Source organism: Artemia sp. Qi Xiang Cuo, chromosome 5, assembly GCF_049724085.1.
Source record: "Artemia sp. Qi Xiang Cuo chromosome 5, ASM4972408v1, whole genome shotgun sequence".
NCBI lineage: Eukaryota > Metazoa > Arthropoda > Branchiopoda > Anostraca > Artemiidae > Artemia > Artemia sp. Qi Xiang Cuo.
In genome coordinates, this window is record NC_142798.1 from 72,022,863 (window position 1) to 72,048,251 (window position 25,389).

At 36.1% G+C, this 25,389-nt stretch overlaps 1 protein-coding gene across 8 annotated transcripts in view; it reads left to right on the forward strand.

Annotated features, from left to right (window-relative positions):
- The window catches only part of LOC148952482 (uncharacterized), an 83,844-nt gene extending 60,523 nt beyond the window's left edge, over window positions 1–23,321 (forward strand). For 2 of the 8 annotated variants that reach the window (XM_089089910.1, XM_089089911.1), the window contains exons 3-5: window positions 1,583–1,753; window positions 4,376–4,531; window positions 10,585–12,101. In XM_089089910.1, coding sequence (XP_088946036.1) covers window positions 1,583–1,753; window positions 4,376–4,531; window positions 10,585–11,435 — 1,178 coding nt within the window. In that variant the 3' untranslated portion in view covers window positions 11,436–12,101. Of the gene's footprint in view, window positions 1–1,582; window positions 1,754–4,375; window positions 4,532–10,584; window positions 12,102–19,208; window positions 20,544–20,701; window positions 22,016–22,162 lie in introns of those variants that run through there. The other 6 variants (XR_016141812.1, XR_016141810.1, XR_016141811.1 and 3 more) reach the window with 6 other exon arrangements.
- Window positions 23,322–25,389: the final 2,068 nt, after the last annotated feature.

Genomic DNA, 25,389 nt, shown 5'->3' on the forward strand with positions numbered 1-25,389 from the left:
AATTGGTGTTTTTTTTCGGTATTTGTGGGGAAAACTTGGGGCTAAAAAACGGGGACTCTGATGCGAGGGAGATTTACGGATGTGTAAGAATGAACACTTAAGACTAAAACACACTCCACTGTTAATTTTTGGCAGGGTCTAAGGTGGGAAAGATTACAATTCGGGTTTTGACAGGAACCTGAACTTAAAAAACGTATACATGAATGGACAAACTTACAAGAAAAGCCTTTATTGCACTTATTATTCAGAGGAAATTTATAAGCGACATTCCTTACTTCCGAATTGTCGGTAACCTCTTCAAAATTACTGGAATATTTGTAAACACAGCTGTTAACACTAGTCATCTTTTCTATCGGTTTAATGTTCGCCTTTAATTCACTTTTATTATAAATCGGGTCAATGGCTGCATTTCCAGTTGCGTGACCGGAAAAATATAGTCCTTTAAATATACAGGTTTGTCTTTTGGTCACCAGGGACCCTTCTCTTATCAAAACTTGTCTCGTTGAAATTTTGCTCGTTGCACCTCCTTGATTCCTTAATTTTGAATTCATGAATATCTTTTAGATTTTTGTTTGTATTACTATTTTTTTGTCAGATTTATTTCTTGCAAAATTTGTCTCTAGATTAACGTAGATTGAAGTCTCCTGGGATTTCTCAGTTTCACGATTTGGACACTATCTGAAGCACAAAATTTAGACATTTCAATAATAATAGTCTCTATTTCTTCCTTTAAGGCTATTAGACTCAGCAATTTTGTTTCTGGACGCTGGAAAAGAGGGAAGGGGAAGGCAGCAGGGTGGGTTGGATTTACAGTCTGTCTCTGTTGTGGCACACTTGATTTACTGGAGTCGGCTTCAGTGTTTGTAAGGTCTGACTGGCAAGAAGCATCTTTAGTAGGAACTGGAGGGGGGGTAGGCTGATGCACATTTGGAGCTTCAATTTCAGCTTTACTGCTAGGAGAAGCTAATAGAGCTAAACAATCAGTTTGACAAGCGGCATCAGACTTGGACTGGCGACTGAGAGCTGATTTTATGGATTTAGGGGTAAGCCTATTGTCTTTCAATATGTCTATAAAGCTTTCAGTTGACATCCGTCTTCTAGATCTTGGAGTAAGCTGCGGTGACAATACCAGAAGGTGAGGAAAGACTGAGACTACTTACAGATGGTTCTTGTTTTGAAATGCAATCCAAGCATAGCCAGCCACTTTTCCACTCTAATATTTCGATGCCTGCACATTTGTCACGTCCAGCATGATAGTGGCACTTGCAACTACAGCATTGCACTGAATTTCTAGTAATTCTTAATCGGCACTCAGGACATCTTAACATATTGACCTCTGAGAAAACTGGGTCAAAGAATTTTAACTCGATATTATCAAAGAGAGTATCAGTTATTACGTCTTAACACGTAGGGAGCTGAATAGTGACTGAATAGTAACATTATTATATCTTGAAAGTAAATCATTAAAGGATTTTGTTATTTTTTTTTTTTTTTTCATCATTAGTTTTTTGTTTTATAATGGTAGCAGATTTACTTCCTAGTATGGGATCTAAATGTGGATTTATTTATATTTGTTTTTCAGAAATTGAAGATACGCTCCCAATTGAAAACGACCAGGTTTTCGGTAGTACAAATCCGGTTTTATCACCTAATCAGGAAGATGATTCTTTGATGATTTCGCACCATATGTATACAGACTTCGAACCTGATTCCAACTGTCCTGAATTGGCTCTTACTGCTGTCAAAAGTGAAGGTATATTATCAATGATGACAATCTAAATCAAAACTCACTTAACTGAATCTCATGATGCTAACCTCATTCTGCTTACTCTAACATTTTGTTAAGGTTTGATTGTTTAATCTTCTCCTATGTCATAATAAAACATACATCTAGATCTACAACTGACTTTTTAAAGGAGAGCTTGTTTTGACAGGGCTTCAAAAGTAAAAAGATTTCTTTTTCCTAGTTGCTTGGAGCTTCTATTGCTAATTTCATCTGTCAAGGGATCCCTAATACACAAAGAAAAGCTTAAAAAAATAGATGGCCTAATGTGGGCCAAAGATTTAGTTCTGGGCTAAAGAGCAATTTGTTTCTGCATACTGCACTTGCCTAGAGTCATTCTTAGCCTTGGCATCAGACAGTTTCGAACAACAGATGAACTATTTGAACTGCACGTATTTTTTTTTTATTATTTGAAATGCAGTAAAAATTAGCCCTCATTAGCCCTGGTTAATTTACTCTCGATTTATTTGGATGCCACTAACCCTCAGGTAAAACTGGCTTGCACATTACTAGATATAAGACTTTAATCGTTTTGACTGAAATGAAGACTTGGATGAGATAGACCGGTAATTTTTTCATGTGAACACCCTTCTTACTCCCAGACAGACTTTCAATCACTGTGTCAATAACTATTGAAAAAATTCCAATAACTATTGATTCTATAGACAGTTCTTCACATGAGCATCCTTGAACTTGGGTTGCCGCAATAACTTTAACATTGAACAGAAATTGAACGGAAGTTATTTCTACAAATTCAAGATTAAAACTAAAATATTGGATGATCAAATTTAACGTATGATGTAAATCCTTCTAATAATGATGGAAATTGTTATACATAATGAAATCTACATAATTTTTGTGTAAGATTTAACAAAACAAGCAAATTATGTAAAATTTAAATGTTAGGCGAGTAAATTGTACTTTAATATTAAATCCGTCTTAATACGATAGAGATTGCTATACATTAAGAAATAAAACCTAAACAGAGAAGTAGGCTGATACTTGAGTGAAAATAAAGTGTTTTTTGTTTTTAGGTGTTTTACTTTAATTGAATTCATTAAAATTAATAGAATAATAAGCTGAACAAGGTTAAAAAGAAATTGAAACTAATTAGCATTTGGAGTAATTAGCAGCATAGTACCACCGCCACTCTTGAGTAGATCTGCAGGGATTCCTCAGATGCCTGGAGCTAGCAAGTTTTCAGTTTCTTCACAGTTTTTTGAATTTCTTCCACTGAGAACAGATCGATGTCAACTTTAACGAGGTTGTTATGGATCACAGGTGGGGGATGGCAGGAGTTGCTACAGATGGAGATAGAAGGGTTGCGTTCAGCGGAGATGAGAAGTGTTCATTCCGCCTTGATAAGTTGGATACTATGTCTTCAAGGAGTACCCTGTCCGCAGATAGTACGTTTCTTATTGGTTGAGCATGCTGGCCATTGAGGTTTCGCTTGAGTTTGTGTACTGTTCCAACGTCCTTCCTCGTGGCAGATTCTTGTAGCTCATCTGCTTTGCCGTAAAAAAACGACTTGAGATCTCTATGTATCATTTTATTGCTGGCGCCGATGAGATGTGGATAGGTCTTCATATCCCTCCGCAGTCTAGCCTGCTTCTGGATTTCGGTGATGCCCACAGCCTCCTGTGAAAAAAAACTTACGGAATCGCATCACAAAAAAAATCTTTCCTTGCGACATGCGGGATTGAACCTCTAGTTCCTAGGCGCGGTTTTATCCACTACACTGTCACAAAGTCCAACTTTTGGTCGGATGACAATCTCAGGACATTCCTGGACCAGGCCAGAATTTTGGTGTCTGTTGTAGGGGCCCTTGCTGTTGATCGCCCCCTGTTGAGAAGGCTGACTACATTCAACACCACCCCGGCATGAGGATTAAGTAAGAACAAAGTTTACATTAACATCATTTGTCAATATTTGTTGTAATGATCTTTCTGTAAAGTGAAAACAGAATTAGTTCATCGAAGTCAAAGTTTAATTGCTTGCTACAATTGTTATGTTGTTCATTCATTATGTTAAGTTAGTTAGGGTTAATTTGAATTGGTATTGAGTGAAATTAGGAAGAACTTGGTTGAATTATGTTGGTTTTTTTGTGTTGGTGCTGTGTTCCATAAGTTTGTATTAAATGGGGTGGAATTTGATGAGGTTGATTGAGATTTAACTAACTTTAGTTGGACCAGGGCTGACTGAATCAGGTTAAGTTCCAGTGTGATATAGTGAGTAAATACAGATATAATTTCAAGTGCATAATTTTCTGTAGTGGTGTGTGCATACCGAGGTAGTAGTCAAAATTTGTAAGCTGTAATCATGATATTCATGATATTTACGCAGTATACTTTAGAAACATGAGAATGATCAAAGACACAAGTTTTATTTGGGACGACGTCATGAGAATCCCATGTAGGGGTCTATGGTCTGAGTTTCTTAATCTGTAAAATGTAACTCGTACTATCCTTTATATGGAAGCTCATCTCTAAAAGGTATTCATCCACGTATACGGGTACTCAGTTTTATAGGAGTAGATTATCTTTTTTTTTTTTTGTTGGTTCTGAGCATGAATTTATTTTCACAATTTTTCAGAAATTAATAGCGTATATCAAAATGAAAATGAGGCTTCATTTACTTTTTTATCGCAGACGGAGGAAGATCCTTTGGCTTTTTCACCTAATATATCCGTAAAGCTTGAGACCAATTTTGACCATCATCAATTTGATTTAACCGTTAGTAGCAACGAAGGTATTTAATTTAACCGTTTTTTTATTTAACCGTTATTTTTTTTTATTTAACCGTTAACTGTTTAGTTTTTTTTAACCGTTAAGTTTTTTTGATTTAACCGTTAATTAATTTGATTTAACCGTTAGTAGCAATGAAGGTAAGTTTGTGAACATCCAGAGCTTTTGCTCTTCTATATTCATTAAATCGAGTGTTTGTTTGTGTAAACTCTGTCATTAAAAAAAAGCCAAAGTAGTTATGCTGGGAAGTTGAAAATATGTGTATAATAGTTTAGAAATCATTAGATTCAACACAAACTGTAAAAGTAAGATGAATATGAACTAAAAAAAAAGAAGAAAAAAAATATAAAGAAACGAGAAGCCATGGCCCTCGCCCCGGGTTAGTCTTGGTTTTAAGTTGACTTCGGTTCAAGGCAGACCGTTTTAAAGGATGAAGATTTGTTTTGGTGGACCGAATAGTTTTGCACAATTGAGACAATCGCAGAAAAACTCCGAAAAGAAAATTAAGCGGAATCTGACGTCCAAGCAGAAGCTTGCGTTTTTTGAATATTTTCATTTCCCAGTTGTAGGATATACTTTGCAAATGCTTCCTTTTCGCCCCGATCGACGCTCAAACTTTTTATTAACGGAATTTTTTCGAAATAATTTCAGAGATTACCCTTTTTATCGACAAATCGAGTGTTTCACTGGTTTTGCTTCTGAGTTGAACAGGTAAGCACTGACAGACATCACCTCCAGTGACTAAAAATTTTCATCCAAATGGTATTTTTTTATTTGCAATGAAACAAAACAAATGATTCATATTTTATAAACCATATTTTCGTACCAGCGGTGCCTCAATAAGGGAAACATCAACTTGAGCTAGTTCTATTGCTTTAAATGAATCAGTTTTAATGCTGGAAACTGAATCCGAATGCGGGATATGGCAAATGTGTTGTGTGTTGTTTGTCCAACAGGCGGTAGAGTTGATGCAGTCTCAGTAAACGCCATACATTTTACTTTGCTATTTTCACCAAATGATACATTTTTTTATACATGGTTTTATAGGTTTTGTACAAGGTTTTATACATCTATGAAAAAACCTTTTGTTTTAACATAGTTAGAATCATTGGCTGCACCAAAAATGTTGTTATGATTTTCATAGCTGGAATCTAGTGAAGAATGAACCCTGGCCCATAGTAACCAAAGATTAAAAAAAAACATTATAAAAAACTGGCTAGCGAGAAAGGTTACAATTTGTTACTGATTAAGGATGGTAAATTTTATCTCGATTAGTATTAATGATAGGGTATTATTCCAAAAACAAATTATTTCAAAAACTAGCCTGAAACCCCTTAAAAAACGTTGGATCGCAGCCAAGAGCATGCCATTGGAATTGCCATGGCTATAAACCCGTTAGAATCTCCTGGCTTGAAGAACAAGGAAAATTACTTTTTTATACGGGTAGCACTAATGTGTCCTCTTTTTTCTTCATTGCTCGCAGGGCATTGAGATACCATATAGAGCTTCTTAAGGGTTCCCTTTAAACGAAAGTGCTATATCTACGTGTTTTCTTAATTAACAAAACATAATGTTAAAAATAAAATGACTTTTTTACAAAAAACTGCAACTTCGTATACAAGATGATGTTATATGGGTTTAATTGCATATTGAAGTACTTCCTGCTATGAAAGGGCCGAAGGTTTTTTCCTGTGCATGATATATGACGTAATTAAACTGGAAAATAGCAGGAATAAGTTCTACAGTAATCCAAACTCAAAACGACCTGAAATTACTGTCAAAGAATCAGCATAAAAAGTAAATTATTTTTAGGTGTTAATAGTGGTCAAAATTCATTTTTTAAATATGCTTACTATTGGGCCAAATCGCTCCTTATATATAGTTCGAGAAACATCAAGTTCACCTATTTGTCAAAACTTTGATGCCTTCTACGATGAGCTTGAAACCTGGAGGTAATGGAGGCAATAATTTTTTATGAATTTCTACTCGCTTCAATGGCTGCACGGGATGCAATGAGGTGTAGAACTGGCATATGTCCATCGTAACAAGGAAAAGGTCTAAAGACACCTTTCTTTTGTTTCCGTCGAAACTTCAGCTTCAAAAGGTCAAGATTCAAAACAGTCAAAGAACACTACTTTCAAATTCATCCTTTAAAATTTTTTCTTATAAATAGTTTTTTCCAGCGATGAATATAATAAACCAGAGAAGACTGTTAGTTTTAAATTTTGAAAAGCCCTCTTATGTACTTTATTTATCTATTAGATTTGTAAAAGAACGATTTGGCCAGGTATCATAGTACGGCATGGACTGTTTTCAGTAAAGTGTAAATTATGTTCTGGTCTTTAGAAGGCATGGGGGGCATCACCACTCATCTTAATTTCTGCTTGTTTTGAGTCTGACTCGGTTATTTGTTGTAATTTCTGTTCGTTTTGGGTTTCACGTATGTATTGATGATAAGCTATAGTTTAATGCTTGGAAAATTATTTGACTTTATTTTTGCTGATTTTTGGTTTAATGTGGCTTTTTACTTTTCTTTGTAAAACTTATTTCGTTTAAGGAGTTTTTTAAATCAATATTTTGTAAATAGGCACATTCCAAGAGATCACTTTAAATTGTGCCTGGGTTTATCTGTGTCCTCGAGCAGTGACGATTGCCTGGGTAAGAATTAGTGTTGTTTCCATCTGCAATAATTTTGCACGTCTCTTTTGTAAGTTTATTCCGTAAATAAATCGGTCTAAAATCATTTCATTACGTACTCCTGTACTGCTATTGCAATCACAAACCATCCGTTTCAGCTAAGTCCCATACTGTTTTCCTGTTACCGGATGTTTGACATAACTCTAATTTTCTAAGCATTGCCGAAGGGGATAGAAAAAAAAATTCAACAACTTTATTAGACATGCGGAGGCAGAGAGTTGGAAAATATCGTTGTGTATCAAATTTATTGATGAATTAATGTTGATATATTTTCTACCTTAACTCTTTGCTAATAATTTGAGTTTTTAAATAACATGGACAAAACTTCCTAAAAAGAAGAAAAGTTAACATAGTTGAAAATACTGTAGCAGTCATTGAAATTGTGTTTTCAATGCCTTCAGTAAAAGAAAAGTTCCTTCAATCCAATGCTAGAGAAATTTATCTTTATTTCTAAACTTGAAACAGGAATAAGTACTAAAATGTCTGAAGACAGGGATAGGGTCTCTGGTATTTTCTAAGACTTAGAACTAGAGAAGGAGAAAGAATATATAATAAACATATTTTGTTGATGCATAATCGATGTTTACTCGCATTAAATGTTGTGCTCAAGTGACATTATATTTATATTCAATATATGTTCAACAGTATATATGTTGTATAGCATATACATTCTATAGCATATATGTTTTTATGCAAAGCTTAATGGTCAATTAAGTAGTATATAACATCACAAAATTAAGTAAAAAGGGTCTATTTATGGCGATAGAAATCTTGTATTTGTGGTTGCGCCCAGGCCTGGATCTACTCATAGGCCCAGGCATAGGGGTGCAAAATGCCGAGGGGTGCAAAAAAAAGAGAGATTTTTTTTCAAAGAACAATGTTGGCACAATGTATTATTTATTTTTATTGTTTTTTTGTTTTCCATACCAGGGCACTTCGTATCGAAGGAGTTGTCGTAGAAACTTCGAAAAGGGCTCATTCAGTTGGAAATTGGCATAGCTAGTGCCCATTTTAATAGTCGAAAGGGATTGGAGGGCAACTAGCCCCCCCCCCCCCACGTCCATCATTCCCACAAACACATTCAATCAAAACTTTGAGATAGCCATTTTGTTCAACGTAGTTGAAAGGTCCGGAAATTATGTCTTTTAGGATGACAACCCCCTTACAGCCCTCAGGTCAAAGGTTGTGTTTGTGAACTTTAAAGGAGGCTCATTTGATTGTAAGTTTGAAGTTCTAGTTCCCTTTTAAGAGTCAATAGAGATGGAAGGCAAAGGGCAACGAACCCCTCCCCCTCGCTGACACCCGCTTTTCTCTGAACGCATCCGACCAAAATTGTGAGAGAGCTATTTTGTTCACAATAGTCCAAAGAGCACAAAACAATGCCTTCGGAGTGGACACAACCCTCTACAGCCCAGGGGCAAAGTTTTTTTTTCATATAGTGCATGCTATTGAGAAAGGTATGCACATTTGAATTTTATTTTCCAAGAATATGAAGGTAATTCCGGTGAGCCTTTTAGAGAATGCTGAGGGGAGTGTTGAACTAAATCAAAACACGTTATATGTACACGGATTGCATGGGCGCTCATATGGGGGGGCAGGGAGGGGCTCTCGCCCCCCCCCTGGCGGACTGATACGGGCGTAGGTTTATTTTTTTGTTCTGTGATGTATGCTTTATAGCCTTAAAAATGTCCTTTAGATGCGGTTTGCCCCCCCCTGGAACTCAGCTTATGGGTGCCCATGACGGATTGTCAAAAGGGGGTAAGTCATGAATGACTGGGTTTATTAATTTGGAATCTTTAGGAAATGATAAGGGAGATGATAAAAAAGGGAATTTTTGTATGCTACCCCTACTACTACTACTACTACTAATACCACACTACTCCATTTGCGATATTGGGGGGAAATGTGAACTAAATCAAAATACGCTATGTACATGCACATTGTCAAAAGAGCGTATCTCAAGAATTGATTTGGTTATTAAGTTGGAACTTCCAGAGGATGCTAGAAGGGGAAAATCATCTGACGGAAAGGGTAATATGCGCACGCTACTACTAATACTTCTATCACTGTTACAACTACTTTTAAAAGCAATTCGTTAATATTGTTGCTGTTACTATTCCTGCTATTACAACTATGCCTAAGGGTATGAAGCTGAAATTTTCAAGATTTTTTTTTTTTTTGCGGGGAGGGCAGAGGTGAGCTTAATCACAACACGCCGTCTCCATGCAGGTCATCAAAGGGGTGTAAGAGCAATGTTTGAGGTGCAAATGCTTTATTTTTTTTGGGGGGGGGGGGCGGGGGGGTTAGTTGCCCTGGGCCCAATACTTTGGAGAAAAAATTATTACATAGCCCATGCCTCTTGACTATCCGGATATGGACCCCTCTTGCCCCTTCAATATAAATGATGGAGCTACACCCCTGCTTAGATGTTGGATGTTTGAAATTGAAACTAACAGGGCTTGTAGTGGGGAATATTGAACAAACCAAAAAAAAATATTTGCATCCTATTGCTACTGGTTCTACTCATACTACTGCTACTATTATTACTGCATCTACTACTACTACTAAAGCTAAGGCTACTATTATTAATTCTACTGCTACTACTACTGCTAATACTAAAACTAAGGGTATTAAGGGGAAATATTTGGGAAATATTGAAACTATGGAACTAAATCGAAACACGCTATGCCCATGCAGGTTTTTAAGAGGACGTATCAGAAATGCTTCAGGAACTAAGAATCGATATACGCGTACTTTTCTCCCTAAATTTATTGTCATCGCGAAGTGTAGTTAGCTGTTGTGCAGTTAACTAAACCTTAAAGTTTCATACTAGTTGGAGAAAACAATGTTTGGTCCCTTTTGAGTTTGCAAAATGTTTTATCCATTTGAACCTAAGATTGACCTTTAAAAATTGTTATTCAATCACAGACCCATCATCAGACACCCCCTCCCTTTTTTTATTGTAAAATGTATCTGTAAACAATTGAGAATTTAGATTGTTAATGGTCCTAGCTTTTAAACTTTCTATTATTTTGATCCGAATGACTTATTCCAAATTTTAATCGAATGTCTTCGGGGGGGGGGGCTGTTGGTGACAGGGGAAGGGGGGGGGTCAAAAGAGCATGGTACGGGGGCTTATTGCCCTTCAACCACTATCGATTCTTAAAAAGGTGCTAGAAGTTTAATATCCGATCATTCTAGCCCCCCTTTGAAATTTTTGCGATCAGCTCCTCGCACCGAAGAGGTCAAGAGAAACAATTATAAATTTAAGATATTGAGTACTTTATGTCAAGGAACACAAGAGCGTTGCCTCTGATACTAATGTATTTGTTCCGAAGTTTAGTGTACTTTCTATTTTAGATTGCCAAGCTTCGCTGGCGTTGTTCAATAATGAGTGTTTGGAAGCACTCTCGTCTAGCATAAATGTGAAATTGGAAAAGGGATCAGTTTATCGACCGAATAGGGAAAATAATAGTGATTTAAGGAATACTTCTTACCAAAAAAGTATATATTTCTTACCGTCCTGTAATAAGAAACGGCTCTCTTCAGCAAACATTTCAAATGCTGTAAAGCATCAAAAGCTTGGAAAACATCAAAAGAGTTACCCCGGAGAAAAAATTTACCAGTCTGAAGCATGCAGTGCAAAGTTTCCTCGTCCTTCAGGCTTGATCAGTCATCCAACCAAATACGGAAGAGAAAAGCCCTACGAATGTGAAACATGCAATAAATATTTCAGCAAGCCAGCATATTTGAAATATCATCAAAGAATTCATACTGGTGATAAACCCTACAACTGTGACATATGCAATAAAAATTTTAACCAAACAGCAAATTTAAAACGTCATCGTAGAATCCACACTGGGGAGAAACCCTACAAGTGTGACATATGCAATACAAGTTTTACCCAGGCAGCAAATCTAAACAATCATCAAAGAATTCATACAGGGGATAAACCCTATAAATGTAATGTATGCAATAGGAATTTCGCTTTTGCTTCAAATTTAAGATATCATGAAAGAATCCACACAGGGGATAAACCCCACAAGTGTGATATATGCAATATGAAATTTGCCCATGCTCCAAGTTTAAAGTATCATCAAAGAAAACATACCAATGATAGACCATACAAATGTGACACATGCAATAAAAATTTTAGCCAAGCAGTGCATTTGAAACGTCATCGAAAAATCCACACAGGGAATAAACCTTAGAAATGTGGCAGATGCAATTAAAAATTTATTCATCAACAAATCTAAAGCATTATTAAATTATTCATAGATAACCCTGCAAGTGTTAAATGTGAAGTAAAATCTTACCCGCACTGAGTATTTGATTTATCTTCAAATCTATTTGGAGGATAGACCATCCCATCGTGTTGCATGTTTGTGAATACCTTGTTTGAATATGACAGTTCGGATTTGAGTAGATATCGAAGAATCTATAGAAAAGAAATACCGGAATGGTATTTGTATGTATGATACATTTTTTCCTGAAGTCGACTTTGAACCTACAATACAGAACAAGCCTCCGCCATATAACAAACGTAACATATGATGTGTTCTCGCTTTTTGGCCTTAAGTTCTGCTCCGAATATGAAGCAGCAATAAAAAAAAGTTGTAGATCTACTTGTGAAGAAGAAAAAGAAGCCAGTTCTTTTTGGCCTTTTGTCTCTTTTTGCTTAATTAGATCCCTGCAGACGGTGAATACATGAAGACATTGATAAATAATGTGTACTTGCCATACAGGAAATAATTTAACTAACATTTCCCATGAAGATTGTGAATTTTTTATATGGCGTCCTCAATGTTTAAATAAAAAAAAATCTTTTCACAAGCATTTGTGCCTCTCAGTCCTATTAAATAAGATTAAAAGTAATCAGGTCATATGCAATTGTTTTATTTTACTTTTAAAACTTTAGCAGGTTCTTTAATCTTTCTTATACACTTTTCCTTGAAAGATGTTGTACTTGGGCTATTTGACCCTCCTAGCCCTGATGGTAGCCTATTTAAAGTTAAAGCATAGTTAAAATGTCAAAAGGAAAATAATATATGCAATTTTCTCAAGGCTATATAACTATGATGGTTATAGGGCTAGAGAGATAAATCCATTATTTCACCTGATAAACTATAACTTCTTTTTATTAATGTTACTAACAACCATAAAATAGGCAACATCCATATACCTATTTTACGCCTGACAACTGTGTATTGATCTCCGTTAGATTCATTGATCAAAGTGAAGTCAGTAAAATTATTCAACTTTGTTTCTGGTTTTAGATTTCTCCCTTTATAAAACGGAGGCAACGGAGGCTCCCTTTATAAAACGGAGGTAAAAATGGAGGCAACGCTTTATGTTGTCTGTATTAAATAACCATAAGCCTCCAATGTAACTTCTTTTTTTCCAAAACCCGTTCATATGGAAGGGTGGCTGCAGATACTCCGGAGGGGGCTCATTCGATTGGAAATTGAAAGTTCTAGTGGTCTTTTAAGAGTCAAAAATGAATGGAGGCAAACCAGCCTCCCTCTCACGCTTTTTAAACTATCCTCTCGCAAAATCCATCTGATGTGCGATCAAAATTTTGAGATAGTTGGTTTTTTCAAAAATATACTTAAGGTCAAATACCTATGTATCTAGGTATGGCACGACTCCTTTAAGTCCTGGTACAAGAGGTGTTAGTTACGGAAGTTGCCCATTGTCTAATTATAGAGTTTTGTTATTGGGAAAAGGGGGGCTGTGCTTGATCCAGGGTCTACAAAAAGGCTTAAGGTGCAAGGGTGAAGCATTCCATAAATCTTCAGTGGGATGTCGAACCAGCCAAAAGACGCTATATTCATAGCGCTACTATACAGTGGTTCTACTATTACTTCTTGCGACTGCAACTGATGCTGCGACTACGTATGACTGCAACTGCGACTACTTTCGACTGTAATTACTTGTAACTGCGACTACAAATATTTGATGCTGCTACTGCGATTTTTTGAGACTGCAACTAGTGCTACTTGTGACTATTGTAACCATGACTGCGACCAGCACCTCTGACTTTGACTACGACTATTATTACTTGCGACTGGGACTGCGACTATAACTTCTTGCGAATGTGATTACGACTACTTGTGACTGTGACGGCTACTACTTGGGATTGCTATTACTTGCTACAATGATCGTTACTGTGGGTGATCGTTACGAAGGTTACTGTAACTACCTGCGATTGCTACTGCTGGCGACAGCGATTGTACAAAAAGTTAAATTTTGTTGTTGTTTGGAACAGTGCACTATAATTCTCCTGTACTGGGCTTATGACTATGGTGATTCCAAGTAGGATTTCTCTGTGATCTGATAACATTTGTTGTGACTAGACAGTTCTTTTCAAAACTTGTTTTTAAGCTTTGATTACTACAGGATGTGGTTTGCTCTTTACTATAGGTTCCAGGTATTGCTGGAACATTAACTTTACCCTTCTTACCTGGGATATCAATTCACCCAAAAGTTAGGAAATACCAAAGAGTCATTTTTTATTGAAGATACCTCAGTTATTTTCCAAATTTGTAACAGCTTTACTATATATTAGTTCGAGCTTATGAGCTTGTAACTTTGCATCTTTGAAGGCAGGAGATTTTCCGAATGGATGTGGTAAGCTCAAAAATCTCATCCTGAATATTAGGAACTACAAATAGTGCCTTATTATTTCATTAATAACTAATTTCAACTAAGTAAAAAGGTTGTTATAAAAATGCATACGATAAGCACAAAATGTATCATATCTTAACGAAGTTTTAAAAGAGACTAGTGACTGAATTGTGTTCTATAAGATTTCTGTTGAACCGTTTTAGTCGTTAACTGTTGGATATTTTTGAAAGTTGTTGCAGATGCAGTTAAACTATTCCAAGGAGCATGAACCCTTGCAAGTCAACTTTTGTTACCAATTTGTCTGCTTATTTTAAACTGAAATGATTTATACGGCTGTTTCCTTACTTTCCTTGTAACTGGAACAATGCACTGCCCCCCCCCCCCTCACCCGTTATTTTGGCGACTGCCATTTTCAATTAGGCACTATGTATAGGCTAATGGCTTGGACTGGGTGCAGCCAGCCACTGTCCGAGATATGCTTGAAGAGAATGAAGCATCTAAGCAGCTCTAGTTTGTTTTGGCATTTACCACCAATAATGGTCTCAAAGTTTACTGGCCAGTTTTTAAGCAGCTGTGCTTTAACATAGACTCAGAGATGCAGTGTTGGTCGTGACATCATAGAAAAGAGCCCAGTCACAAGAGCCGTCGTCTTAGCCGTCTTCTTTTTCTATTTTTTGAAAATTTGTGCTCTATTGTTTATTGCACTCAATAATCTCTTGTTTGATATTGTTTCTGGTATTGGACCAAAGAAGTCAACATAGACATTTGGCAGAAAACTCATCCATGTAAGGATTTACTCGGCCCAACAGTAACCGAAACTCCAAAATACGGAACTTCCATAAAAATAGATACAAAAATAATTATATTCTGTTTTGGCTGATTCTGAGGGGGGGGGATGTATCTATACCTAACCACTGGTGTTCTATAAAATCCAAAAGTATGCATGGATTGAAAGTAGAATTTGTAAAGACTGGTTTTTCAATGACTTTTTGCCTCTAGTTGAAAATTTTTGAGAGGAAAAATATGCCTCGAAAAGCACTTTAATACATTAGTCTTGCACAGCTAGCTCCAAGATTTGCAGATAAAAAAAAAATCATGGAAACGATATAGCGGAGTAGATCAGTTCAGAAAAACAATTGGAAGTTACCGAGAAGATGATAGAAGAGGCAGTAAAACCAGAGGCTGAAGAAAGTGAAAGTGACAATGAAAACACTGGAAAAGAGAACGAGAAAATGAGCTACAGTGAAGGATGAAAAGCAATACAAATAGTCATTGAGTACCCAGAACAGCAAAGGGACACAACTTCAACAGACCTACTGTTACGACTATTGCATGAAGCGGTAGTAAAGAAGCGATTAAGTTCCATTAGACAAAGAAGAACTATTGATTTTTTCAACAAATAACTTTTCCATGTTAAATCGCTAGAGTTTGCAGTTTTATTTATAATACAAAAACACTTGTAAGGTTACGATACTCCAAACAAAAATATCTCAGTTCTTGAACAGAGATATGCTGGCGAAAGCGGTCAAAGATAAAGGACTTCTATTTCCGAACATGTGTATCTGATGAGCTTGATGTCTGTCCTTTTAAGGGGTTATGTACGCTAAAGCGAAACTAAATATAAATAGTTGGCGCATTATAACTGGTATAATCAGCTAAAAAATTATTTCGCTCTACTATTTAGCATATAAGAATATTGGATAAATCATTAAAAAGGGCACCAGCCCTTTCAATTTCCAATGAAATGAGCCCTTTTTGAAGTTTCTACGACAATGCTTTCTATAAAACCCTTATATGCCCCTAGAGCATAACTTGCAACCCTTGCCCTTAAGACTCTGAGGGGGTTATCATCCATCCTCAAGGACCTGATTTCCAGACCTATCAACTACGTTTGAAAAAATGTATATCTCAAAATTTTTATTGGATGTGTTTGGTGATATGGTGGGCATAAAAGGGGGGTTAGTTGCTATCCAATTATTTTCTACTATTACAAAGGGCACTAGACATTTCAATTTCCAATCGAATGAGCCCTTTTTAAAGTTTCTACGACAACCCTTTCTATAAAAACCTTGTATGCTTCAGGGCATAACTTGGAACCCTTGCCCTGAGGGCTCTGAGGGGGTTATAATCCTCAAAGACCTAATTTCTAGAGCTGTCAAGTACGTTGAAAAAAAAATGACTATCTCAAAATTTCGATTGGATGTGCTTATGGAAATGGTGGGTGTGAGAGTGGGGTTAATTGCCCTCCAATCACTTCCCACTTTTAAAAAGGACACTAGACCTTTCAATTTCCAATCGAATGAGCCATTTTTGAAGTTTCTACGACAACGCTTTCTATAAAAACCTTATATTCCCCCTGGGCATTACTAGCAGCCCTTGCCATGCGGGCTCTGAGGGGGGTTATCATCCCCAAAGACCTAATTTCCAGGACTTTCAACTACGTTGAAAAAAATAGCCATCTCGAATATTGATTGGATGTGTTTGTGGAAATGGTGGGCGTGAGAGGGGGGTTAGTTGCCCTCCAATCACTTTCTACTATTAAAAAGGGTACCGTACATTTCAATTTCTAATCGAATGAGCCCTTTTTGAAGTTTCTACAATAACGATGTTGGTAAATAAGACCTTATATGTCCTCAGGGCATAACTTAAAACCCTTGCCCTGTGGGCTCTGGGGGCTTATCATCTTCAAAAACCTAATTTCCAGAACTTTCAACTACGTTGAACAAAATAGATATCTCAAAATTTTGAGTACATGTGTTTGGGAAAATTGTGGGCGTGAGAGGGGGGTTAGTTGCCCTCGAGTCACTTTCAACCATTAAAAAGGGCACTAGCCCTTTCAATTTCCAATCGAAAAGTGAATGAGCCCTTTTTTGAAGTTTTTACGACAACACTTTCCGTAAAAACCTTATATGCCCCCTGGGCATAACTTACAAACCTTACCTTGAGGGCTGTGGGGGAGGAGTGTCCTCCTCAAAGACTTAATTTCCAGATCTTTCAACTACGTTGAACAAAATGCCTATCGCAAAATTTTGATTGGGTGTGGCTGGGGAAATGTGGTAGCAGTTATAAGTAGTTGCAGTTACGGTTATAGTCGTGAGTAGTCGAAGTCGCAAGTAGTCGCAAGTAGTTGCAGTCACAATTGCTTTAGCCGTTATAATGGGCCTGAGAATTAATATCATAGCCACTCTAAAGATATTGTAGATACGCCTTTTTGATAACCTGGAAGCACCTAGTGACTTGCGTGTCTTCTGATTTACTTCTACCTAACCCTCATCATTTCCCGAAAATTGAGCTTAATATCCTTAGTCTTTTCATACAAACCCAGGATCAAACATTCCGCCATTTCCCTATGATAAATCGTGCACGTAAACTATGGACAGATTGCACAATTTATAATGCTTTCCCCCGGGGCTGTGCCGGTATTGCATCTCTAGAGTAGAGATTTTAGACCTTTAGACTATTTGTAATTGAGTAGCTTTTGAAATTTTGTTTATTAGTTTTCGGCGAGGGGGTATCTAAAAGTGCAAGTTTATCAGTGTTCAGCGAGGGGCTAATACGTTGCTATTACGCCCTTTCGAAAACCAGCCTACAACCGTCGCAGTTATTTAACCTTTAGACTATTTTGAGCAAAATAGATGTTTCAAAACGTTAATCGGACGTATTTGGGGGTAGGGAGCTAAAAAACAAAAAGGTGGAGGAGGCCGTCAAATCTCATTTGGCTCTTAAAAAGAGCACTTCAATTTTCAATCAAATGAGTTCCCTCTGAAGCTTAAACGACCACACTTTCCATGTGAAGTGGCTCTGGAAAGAAAAGAATACATTGAAGCCTTATTAATCTTTACTGTGGATACCGCTAGAGCGTTGCCTCTGATGACATGTTTATAGTGGTTTAAGCTTAAACAATGGGATAAAAAGCAACATTGAAATCTCTAGACCAGCAAAGTGCTTGTATTACCTGATGTAGCCTCTTTTACTGAAATGAGTAATTGTGAAAACAAAATTGTTGGATTCAGTGTGTGTGGTCATTGGAAATATCAAAAAGTTGGGGTATGCTATGTTGTGAACCTGGGCTACATCTTTAAATGTGGTTGAAATGTTCTGTTGTGAATATCACTATTTTCTTGCAGTGTATGCAATTCCATGTTTGTGTTTCTTGTTTGTTTGTTACTTTGTTGTTTTTGGCAAGCATCTCCTTTCTTTTAAAAATAAAGCTCCTTATCTTTACACTTATCATCTAACAAGCCTTTCTGCTGTAAAACTTCTACACAAACAATTTGCAGTCTGCATCTATTGACGGTCCATGCCCAAAGGCATGTAGGGTCTACCAAAACATTTTTAAATGTCATTGAAATATTGAAATGAAGCAAAATACGGTATCTTCATTATACAGTATCATTATTTAATATCTTTGGGTTATTTTTAAGCCTTGTGACTTTTTGCTACTTAATTTTGGGATATTTTTAACTTTCAGTTACAACTCTCCCTGCACGTTTTTTTTCTAATGATATCTGTATTTTGTGGGGGAAAAGCACAGTAGACAGAATATACCAGTAAGCTTATCGCAGATCATTTCTGGTCTTCATTCTCGTTCCGAACAAAAAGCTCCTCCCACGTATTTCTGCATTAGCAAGAATATTGGTTAGTCTGTTTCTGACTGTTTCAATGCGCTTTGATGGAAATAGACATAAACAGACTAACCAGTATTCCCGCCAATCTGATTTCGCCTATGTTTATATCTGCAAAAACGTTCTCCGGAGCACTCGCACCCCGGTCCGGGTTTTTATAATGGGTGAGATAGAGAATGATCATAATGGATTATATATGAACTGTGGGGAAAACAAAGTATCAGCACTGTCTAAATCCAATGTGTTGTAAATGCTATGACGAAGAAAGTATTCTTTCTTTTTTTAAGCACATTTCTGGGCTCCCAAGGGTCATCAAAGTTAATAAAGTTTCTCTTGACATTGTGCACCATAAAGTTGTGATTTAAGACCAAATATGTTGTGTTTTAAGGCCTAAATGTCCATTTTTAGATGACTTTATTTGTATCTTCCAAATCTGGAAGAATATATAGGTACAGACAGGGAGGAGGGGGTTGACCGTTCTTGGCGATAGATGGAGGCATTTTGATTGGATATTTTGGATATTTGATGGAAGGCTATGAAGGACCAAGTAGTAAAAATGGGCACGGTGGGGGGATGGTTGTCCTTTAATTACTGTTGACTTTCGAAAATGGACACTGGAAGAAAAAATAACATATTAGAGACATTTGCCGCTTTACTATAGGGGACGCTACATCGTTCTCTCTGATAACAATATCTTTGAACTTTTGAAGCTTAGTCTATTTTCTATTTTAGGATCTCAAGCTTCGCCTACATTGTTCACAAATGAGTCTTTAGATGTCCCTTCATCTAGCATGAATTTTAATTTGTATGAATTGAATCTGGGAAGTGAAAGGGATGATGGCGATCAGCAAAATGATAGTAATAGCAAATCAGAAAGTGGTGACACATGTAGAGAAAGCTCTTCCAAAAATTATTCATTGACTAGATATGCCAGAAGAATATCTAATGCTAATGGACGACACCAGTGCCAAATATGTGGAAAAAATTATCCTTGGGCTTCAGACCTAGATAGACATCAAAGGAGACATACAGGAGAAAAACCGTATAAATGTGAAACGTGCAACAAAAATTTTAGCCAGGCGTCAAGTTTAAAATGTCATCAAAGAGTCCATACAGGAGATAAACCCTACAAGTGTGATATATGCCATAAAAATTATGCCTTTGCCTCAACTTTAAAACATCATCAAAGAATCCATACTGGGGATAAACCCTACCATTGTGAAACATGCAGCAAAAAATTTACCCGGGCAGAGAGTTTAAAATATCATCAAAGGAGACATACAGGAGAAAAACCGTATAAGTGTGAAACGTGCAACAAAAATTTTAGCCAGGCGTCAACTTTAAAATGTCATCAAAGAGTCCATACAGGGGATAAACCCTACAAGTGTGATATATGCCATAAAAATTTTGCCTTTGCCTCAACTTTAAAACATCATCAAAGAATTCATACAGGGGATAAACCATACAAGTGTGAAGTATGTAATAGGAATTTTACCCAGCCCTCAAATTTAAACTATCATCAAAAAATCCATGCAAAGATAATTCCTACTCATGGAGAATAAGAAATACAAAGTTTGCCCATGTTTCAAATTAAAAAGATCATTGAAAAATGCATGCCAATAATAAACCCTACAAGCTTTAAACGTGCAACGAAAGGCAGAAAATTTTAAATGAAATCGCAGAAGCCGTATAAGGGGAAAGTGTGTGGAGTAGGTAATATAAATTTTACCCTGGTATTAAGTTTAAAATATCATCAAAAAACAGTACAAGGGATAAATCCACGTGAAATATCCAACACGAAATTTGCCACGCTTCAAATTTCAAAGATCAAACAAAGAATCCATATCAATAATAAACACAACAAGTTTGTAACGTGCTACAAAAGTTTTAAAATGTCATAAAAAAAAACCATAAAGGCATAAACTATTCCGCAGGTTTAAAGGTAATCAAAGCTTCTTCCCTAAAATGTCATAAAAAAAACCATAAAGGCATAAACTATTCCGGAGGTTTAAAGGTAATCAAAGCTCCTTCCCTAAAATATCATAAAAAAAACCCATAAAGGCATAAACTATTCAGGAGGTTTAAATGAAATCAAAGCTCCTTACATAAAATATAATAAAAAAAAAACCATAAAGGCATAAACTACTCCGGAGGTTTAAAGTTAATCAAAGCTCCTTTCCTAAAATTTCATGAAAAAAACCATAAATGCATAAACTATTACGGAGGTTTAAAGGTAATCAAAGCTCCTTTCCTAAAATATCATGAAAAAAACCCATAAAGGCATAAACTATTCCGGAGGTTTAAAGGTAATCAAAGCTCCTTTCCTAAAATTTCATGAAAAAAACCCATAAAGGCATAAACTATTCTGGAGGTTTAAAGGTAATCAAAGCTCCTTCCATAAAATATCATAAAAAAAAAACCATAAAGGCATAAACTATTCAGGAGGTTTAAAGGCAATCAAAGCTCCTGCCCTAAAATATCATAAAAAAAAAACCATAAAGTCATAAACTACTCCGGAGGTTTAAAGGTAATCAAAGCTCCTTTCCTAAAATTTCATGAAAAAAACCCATAAAGGCATAAACTATTCCGGAGGTTTAAAGGTAATCAAAGCTCCTTTCCTAAAATTTCATGAAAAAAACCCATAAAGGCATAAACTATTCCGGAGGTTTAAAGGTAATCAAAGCTCCTTTCCTAAAATTTCATGAAAAAAACCCATAAATGCATAAACTATTCAGGAGGTTTAAAGTTAATCAAAGCTCCTTTCCTAAAATTTCATGAAAAAAACCCATAAAGGCATAAACTATTCCGGAGGTTTAAAGGTAATCAAACCTCCTTTCCTAAAATTTCATGAAAAAAAACAATAAAGGCATAAACTAATCCGGAGGTTTAAAGGTAATCAAAGCTCCTTTCCTAAAATTTCATGAAAAAACCCATAAAGGCATAAACTATTCCTGAGGTTTAAAGGTAATCAAAGCTCCTTCCCTAAAATATCATAAAAAAAACCAATAAAGGCATAAACTATTCCGGAGGTTTAAAGGTAATCAAAGCTCCTTCCATAAAATATCATAAAAAAAAACCATAAAGGCATAAACTACTCCGGAGGTTTAAAGGTAATCAAAGCTCCTTTCCTAAAATTTCATGAAAAAAACCCATAAAGGCATAAACTATTCCGGAGGTTTAAAGGTAATCAAAGCTCCTTACCTAAAATTTCATTAAAAAAACCCATAAAGGCATAAACTATTCCGGAGGTTTAAAGGTAATCAAAGCTCCTTTCCTAAAATTTCATGAAAAAAACCCATAAAGGCATAAACTATTCCGGAGGTTTAAAGGTAATCAAAGCTCCTTTCCTAAAATTTCATGAAAAAAAACAATAAAGGCATAAACTATTCCGGAGGTTTAAAGTTAATCAAAGCTCCTTTCCTAAAATTTCATGAAAAAACCCATAAAGGCATAAACTATTCCGGAGGTTTAAAGGTAATCAAAGCTTCTTCCCTAAAATGTCATAAAAAAAACCCATAAAGGCATAAACTATTCCGGAGGTTTAAATGTAATCAAAGCTCCTTACCTAAAATATCATAAAAAAAAAACCATAAAGGCATAAACTACACCGGAGGTTTAAAGTTAATCAAAGCTCCTTCCCTAAAATTTCATGAAAAAAACCCAGACAGGCATAAACTATTCCGGAGGTTTAAAGGTAATCAAAGCTCCTTTCCTAAAATATCATGAAAAAAAACAATAAAGGCATAAACTATTCCGGAGGTTTAAAGGTAATCAAAGCTCCTTTCCTAAAATTTCATGAAAAAACCCATAAATGCAAAAAATATTCCGGAGGTTTAAAGGTAATCAAAGCTCCTTCCCTAAAATGTCATAAAAAAATCCATAAAGGCATAAACAATTCCGATCTTATCCCACGGTTTTTACCTAAATTACGCTCCTAGTGGTAGAATACAGTTAGAACAAATAGGTAATACCGGTGACCTGCTATAAAAGAAGAAAAGAGAATAAAATCTCGAATTTGTCTCAGTTCTTGCTGGTTTTATGTGTATTGTTGCTTGAATAGATTCTTGAAGTGGTTGATGCTTTTGATCATGATTTCTCTATGTGTGTCAAATGTTTGATGACAATTAAACTCTTCAATCAAGAATTCGTTTTTTGTGGTTCTAATGAGTTAGATACGAAATAATTAGGCTCTATCAAATTATTTTATTTTAGAAACTTCAACAGGTCCTGGAACCTAATATGTGTTACCTCCTTTTCCTGTTCTGCTTTTGTTTAGTTAAGAATTTTGGTTTTTAGTCCCTGAACGTCCAAGCCCTAATAGTTAATTATAATACCACTGCCAGTCTATAATACCACTGCCAGTCTATAATCTGAAGTGTCTGTACGTAGGATAAATGGCAATGAGAAATCAGGATTAAAAGTATCATGTCACCACATAGCATTTGCTAGTACATCAACAATGAATTCTCCCCCCCCCCCCCATCCACCCAATTAAAAGGGTTTAAGACTCCCTTTCTCATTAAATTCGTTAAAGGTTTTTCTGTTGTTGCAAAGTTTGGTATGAATATTTATAATGTCCTTGTAGTCCTAGAAATAACCAAGTTTTTTCATTTGTGGTTTAAATCGTTGCCTTCCAAACTGTTCAAATTAATTCTTTGGTATGCTCATTAAATGATTAAATTAATCATGATATGTTCATTAAATGATTTTCAAAAATTATAATATGATCTCGATATGCTCTCGTATTCGGTAACAGTCTTGAAATACAATCTACTAATCTTTAGAAAGTCGTTCGTGTCCCTTTTGGGCCAAAACTGGTATATTTACACCGATACAACCTACAACGTGTAATGAAAGTGGATTTTGCTACATCTATAGGATGTATTTTTACTTGTCGATACCCTTTTCTTTAATAAAAATTGATATAAATTTTGCCAAGCCTACTAATACCAAAATGCCACCGATTCTGGGTATTGGCTGCACGTCTAGTTCAGAGACAAAAAACGGGATTAAACCATTTTTTTGGTAGTACCATCACCAGTGGCATATTTCCAGTTAGATGGTTCTATGACTCCTGAATCTAGTGATGCAATATCCATAAAAAAAAACTCTGGAGACATTATATGTTGGTTAAGGATATTAATTCTGGTGTGCCTATAAGAGAGCAAGAAAAGTTGCAACAATCTCTCTGCGATCACACACTGAATCAGTAGAGTCGTCTATCATTGATTCCCTGAAAAGCTGCCCAAAGAGGTATTGGAAGTATGTAAATAGGGGCAATAATCATCAATCACCATCATCTATGATCTTCAGTGATCCTGTCACTGGTGAATCTATGTATAAAGATAAGAGAAGGGCACCTATTTTTAGTGAAAATTTTCATCATTCTTTGTAAATCCTGCTGCTCATGTGCAGCCTAAATCCATGGCGATAGCTCCTTTACTACAAAATATGTTGCAGTTTGGTGATTCAGATATCGTACCTGAACAAGTTGAAAAGATCATTCAGAATCTTTCCGTTGATAAAGCCCCTGATATTGATGGTGTTTCAAATGTTGTCATGCGTGAATTGGCTTTTTGCTTAGCCAGTCCTCTTGCTTCTCTTTTCAACCTTTGTTTATATTCTGGTAAATGCCCTGTTGCATGGAAAATTGATGGTGTTTCAAATGTTGTCATGCGTCTTCTTGCTGGCTTCTTGAGGACTGGCTTTTTGCTTAGCCAGTCCTCTTGCTTCTCTTTTCAACCTTTGTTTATATTCTGGTAAATGCCCTGTTGCATGGAAAATTGATGGTGTTTCAAATGTTGTCATGCGTCTTCTTGCTGGCTTCTTGAGGACTGGCTTTTTGCTTAGTCAGTCCTCTTGCTTCTCTTTTCAGCCTTTGTTTATATTCTGGTAAATGCCCTGTTGCATGGAAAATAGCACAGATAGTCTCTTCACAAGGGCGGATTAAGGTCAGAATGCAGTAATTACTGTCCTGTTTCAAACACTTTAATGTTTTCTAGGGTTATGGAAAAGGAAATTGTTGACGGGGTCCAGAATTAATTTAAAAAAAATAACCTTTGGCATATAGCAAAGCATGGTCTTAGGAAAAGGAGGTCTTGTAATACTCAGTTAATGGAAGTAATCAATGATTTTCAAATGATGGCTGACTTTGCTCAAAAGTTTTATTGTCTTTACGATGATTTTTGTAAAGCATTTGACAAGGTTTCAAGGACTGATTTTGGCAGGCTCCTATTTTTTTTATCACCCTCTGTTACACTATGCCTTGGAATAAACTTTTCACAGACCTCTACTACCACATTTTGGATAAAGTCAAATGCTGTGTTGACGTCCAGGAAACAATGGTGGAACTTACCAACCAGGAAGAGGCAGAGAGGCAGTTGTGATGACACCTGCCTCTAGAATAATTATAAAACGATTTTAATTTAGGATTTAATGGAATATTCACATTAACACAAAAAGACAGTACCGTGTGATCACTTTTGCCTATAGGAGGTAAAAATTTAAGTTCATCTAGATCAGGTGGGTACTTCGCTATAGCAGGAACTAAAAAATATGGACTTGACCCAAACTGGAACCTAGCAGGCTCAATAATATGTTGATGAAGAAAGCTATCATCCAGTGTCTGAACTAACCTTTGCCCAAAAATCGTATCAGAACATGTTTTACTATTTGATAAACAATGAATTCAAACAGTTCGTGGTAACGAACTGTAAGTAACGAGCGACCCGGCTCAATAGTAACTGAAACTCTAAAAAACGGAATTTCGATGCCAACAGATACATCAACAGAATCAGATTTTATGTTGAGTTCAAACATATAAGTTTCATCAAGTTTAGTCTTACCCATCAAAAGGTACGAGCCTGAGAAAATTTGCTTTATTTCCAAAAAAAGGAGAAAACGACCCCTAAAA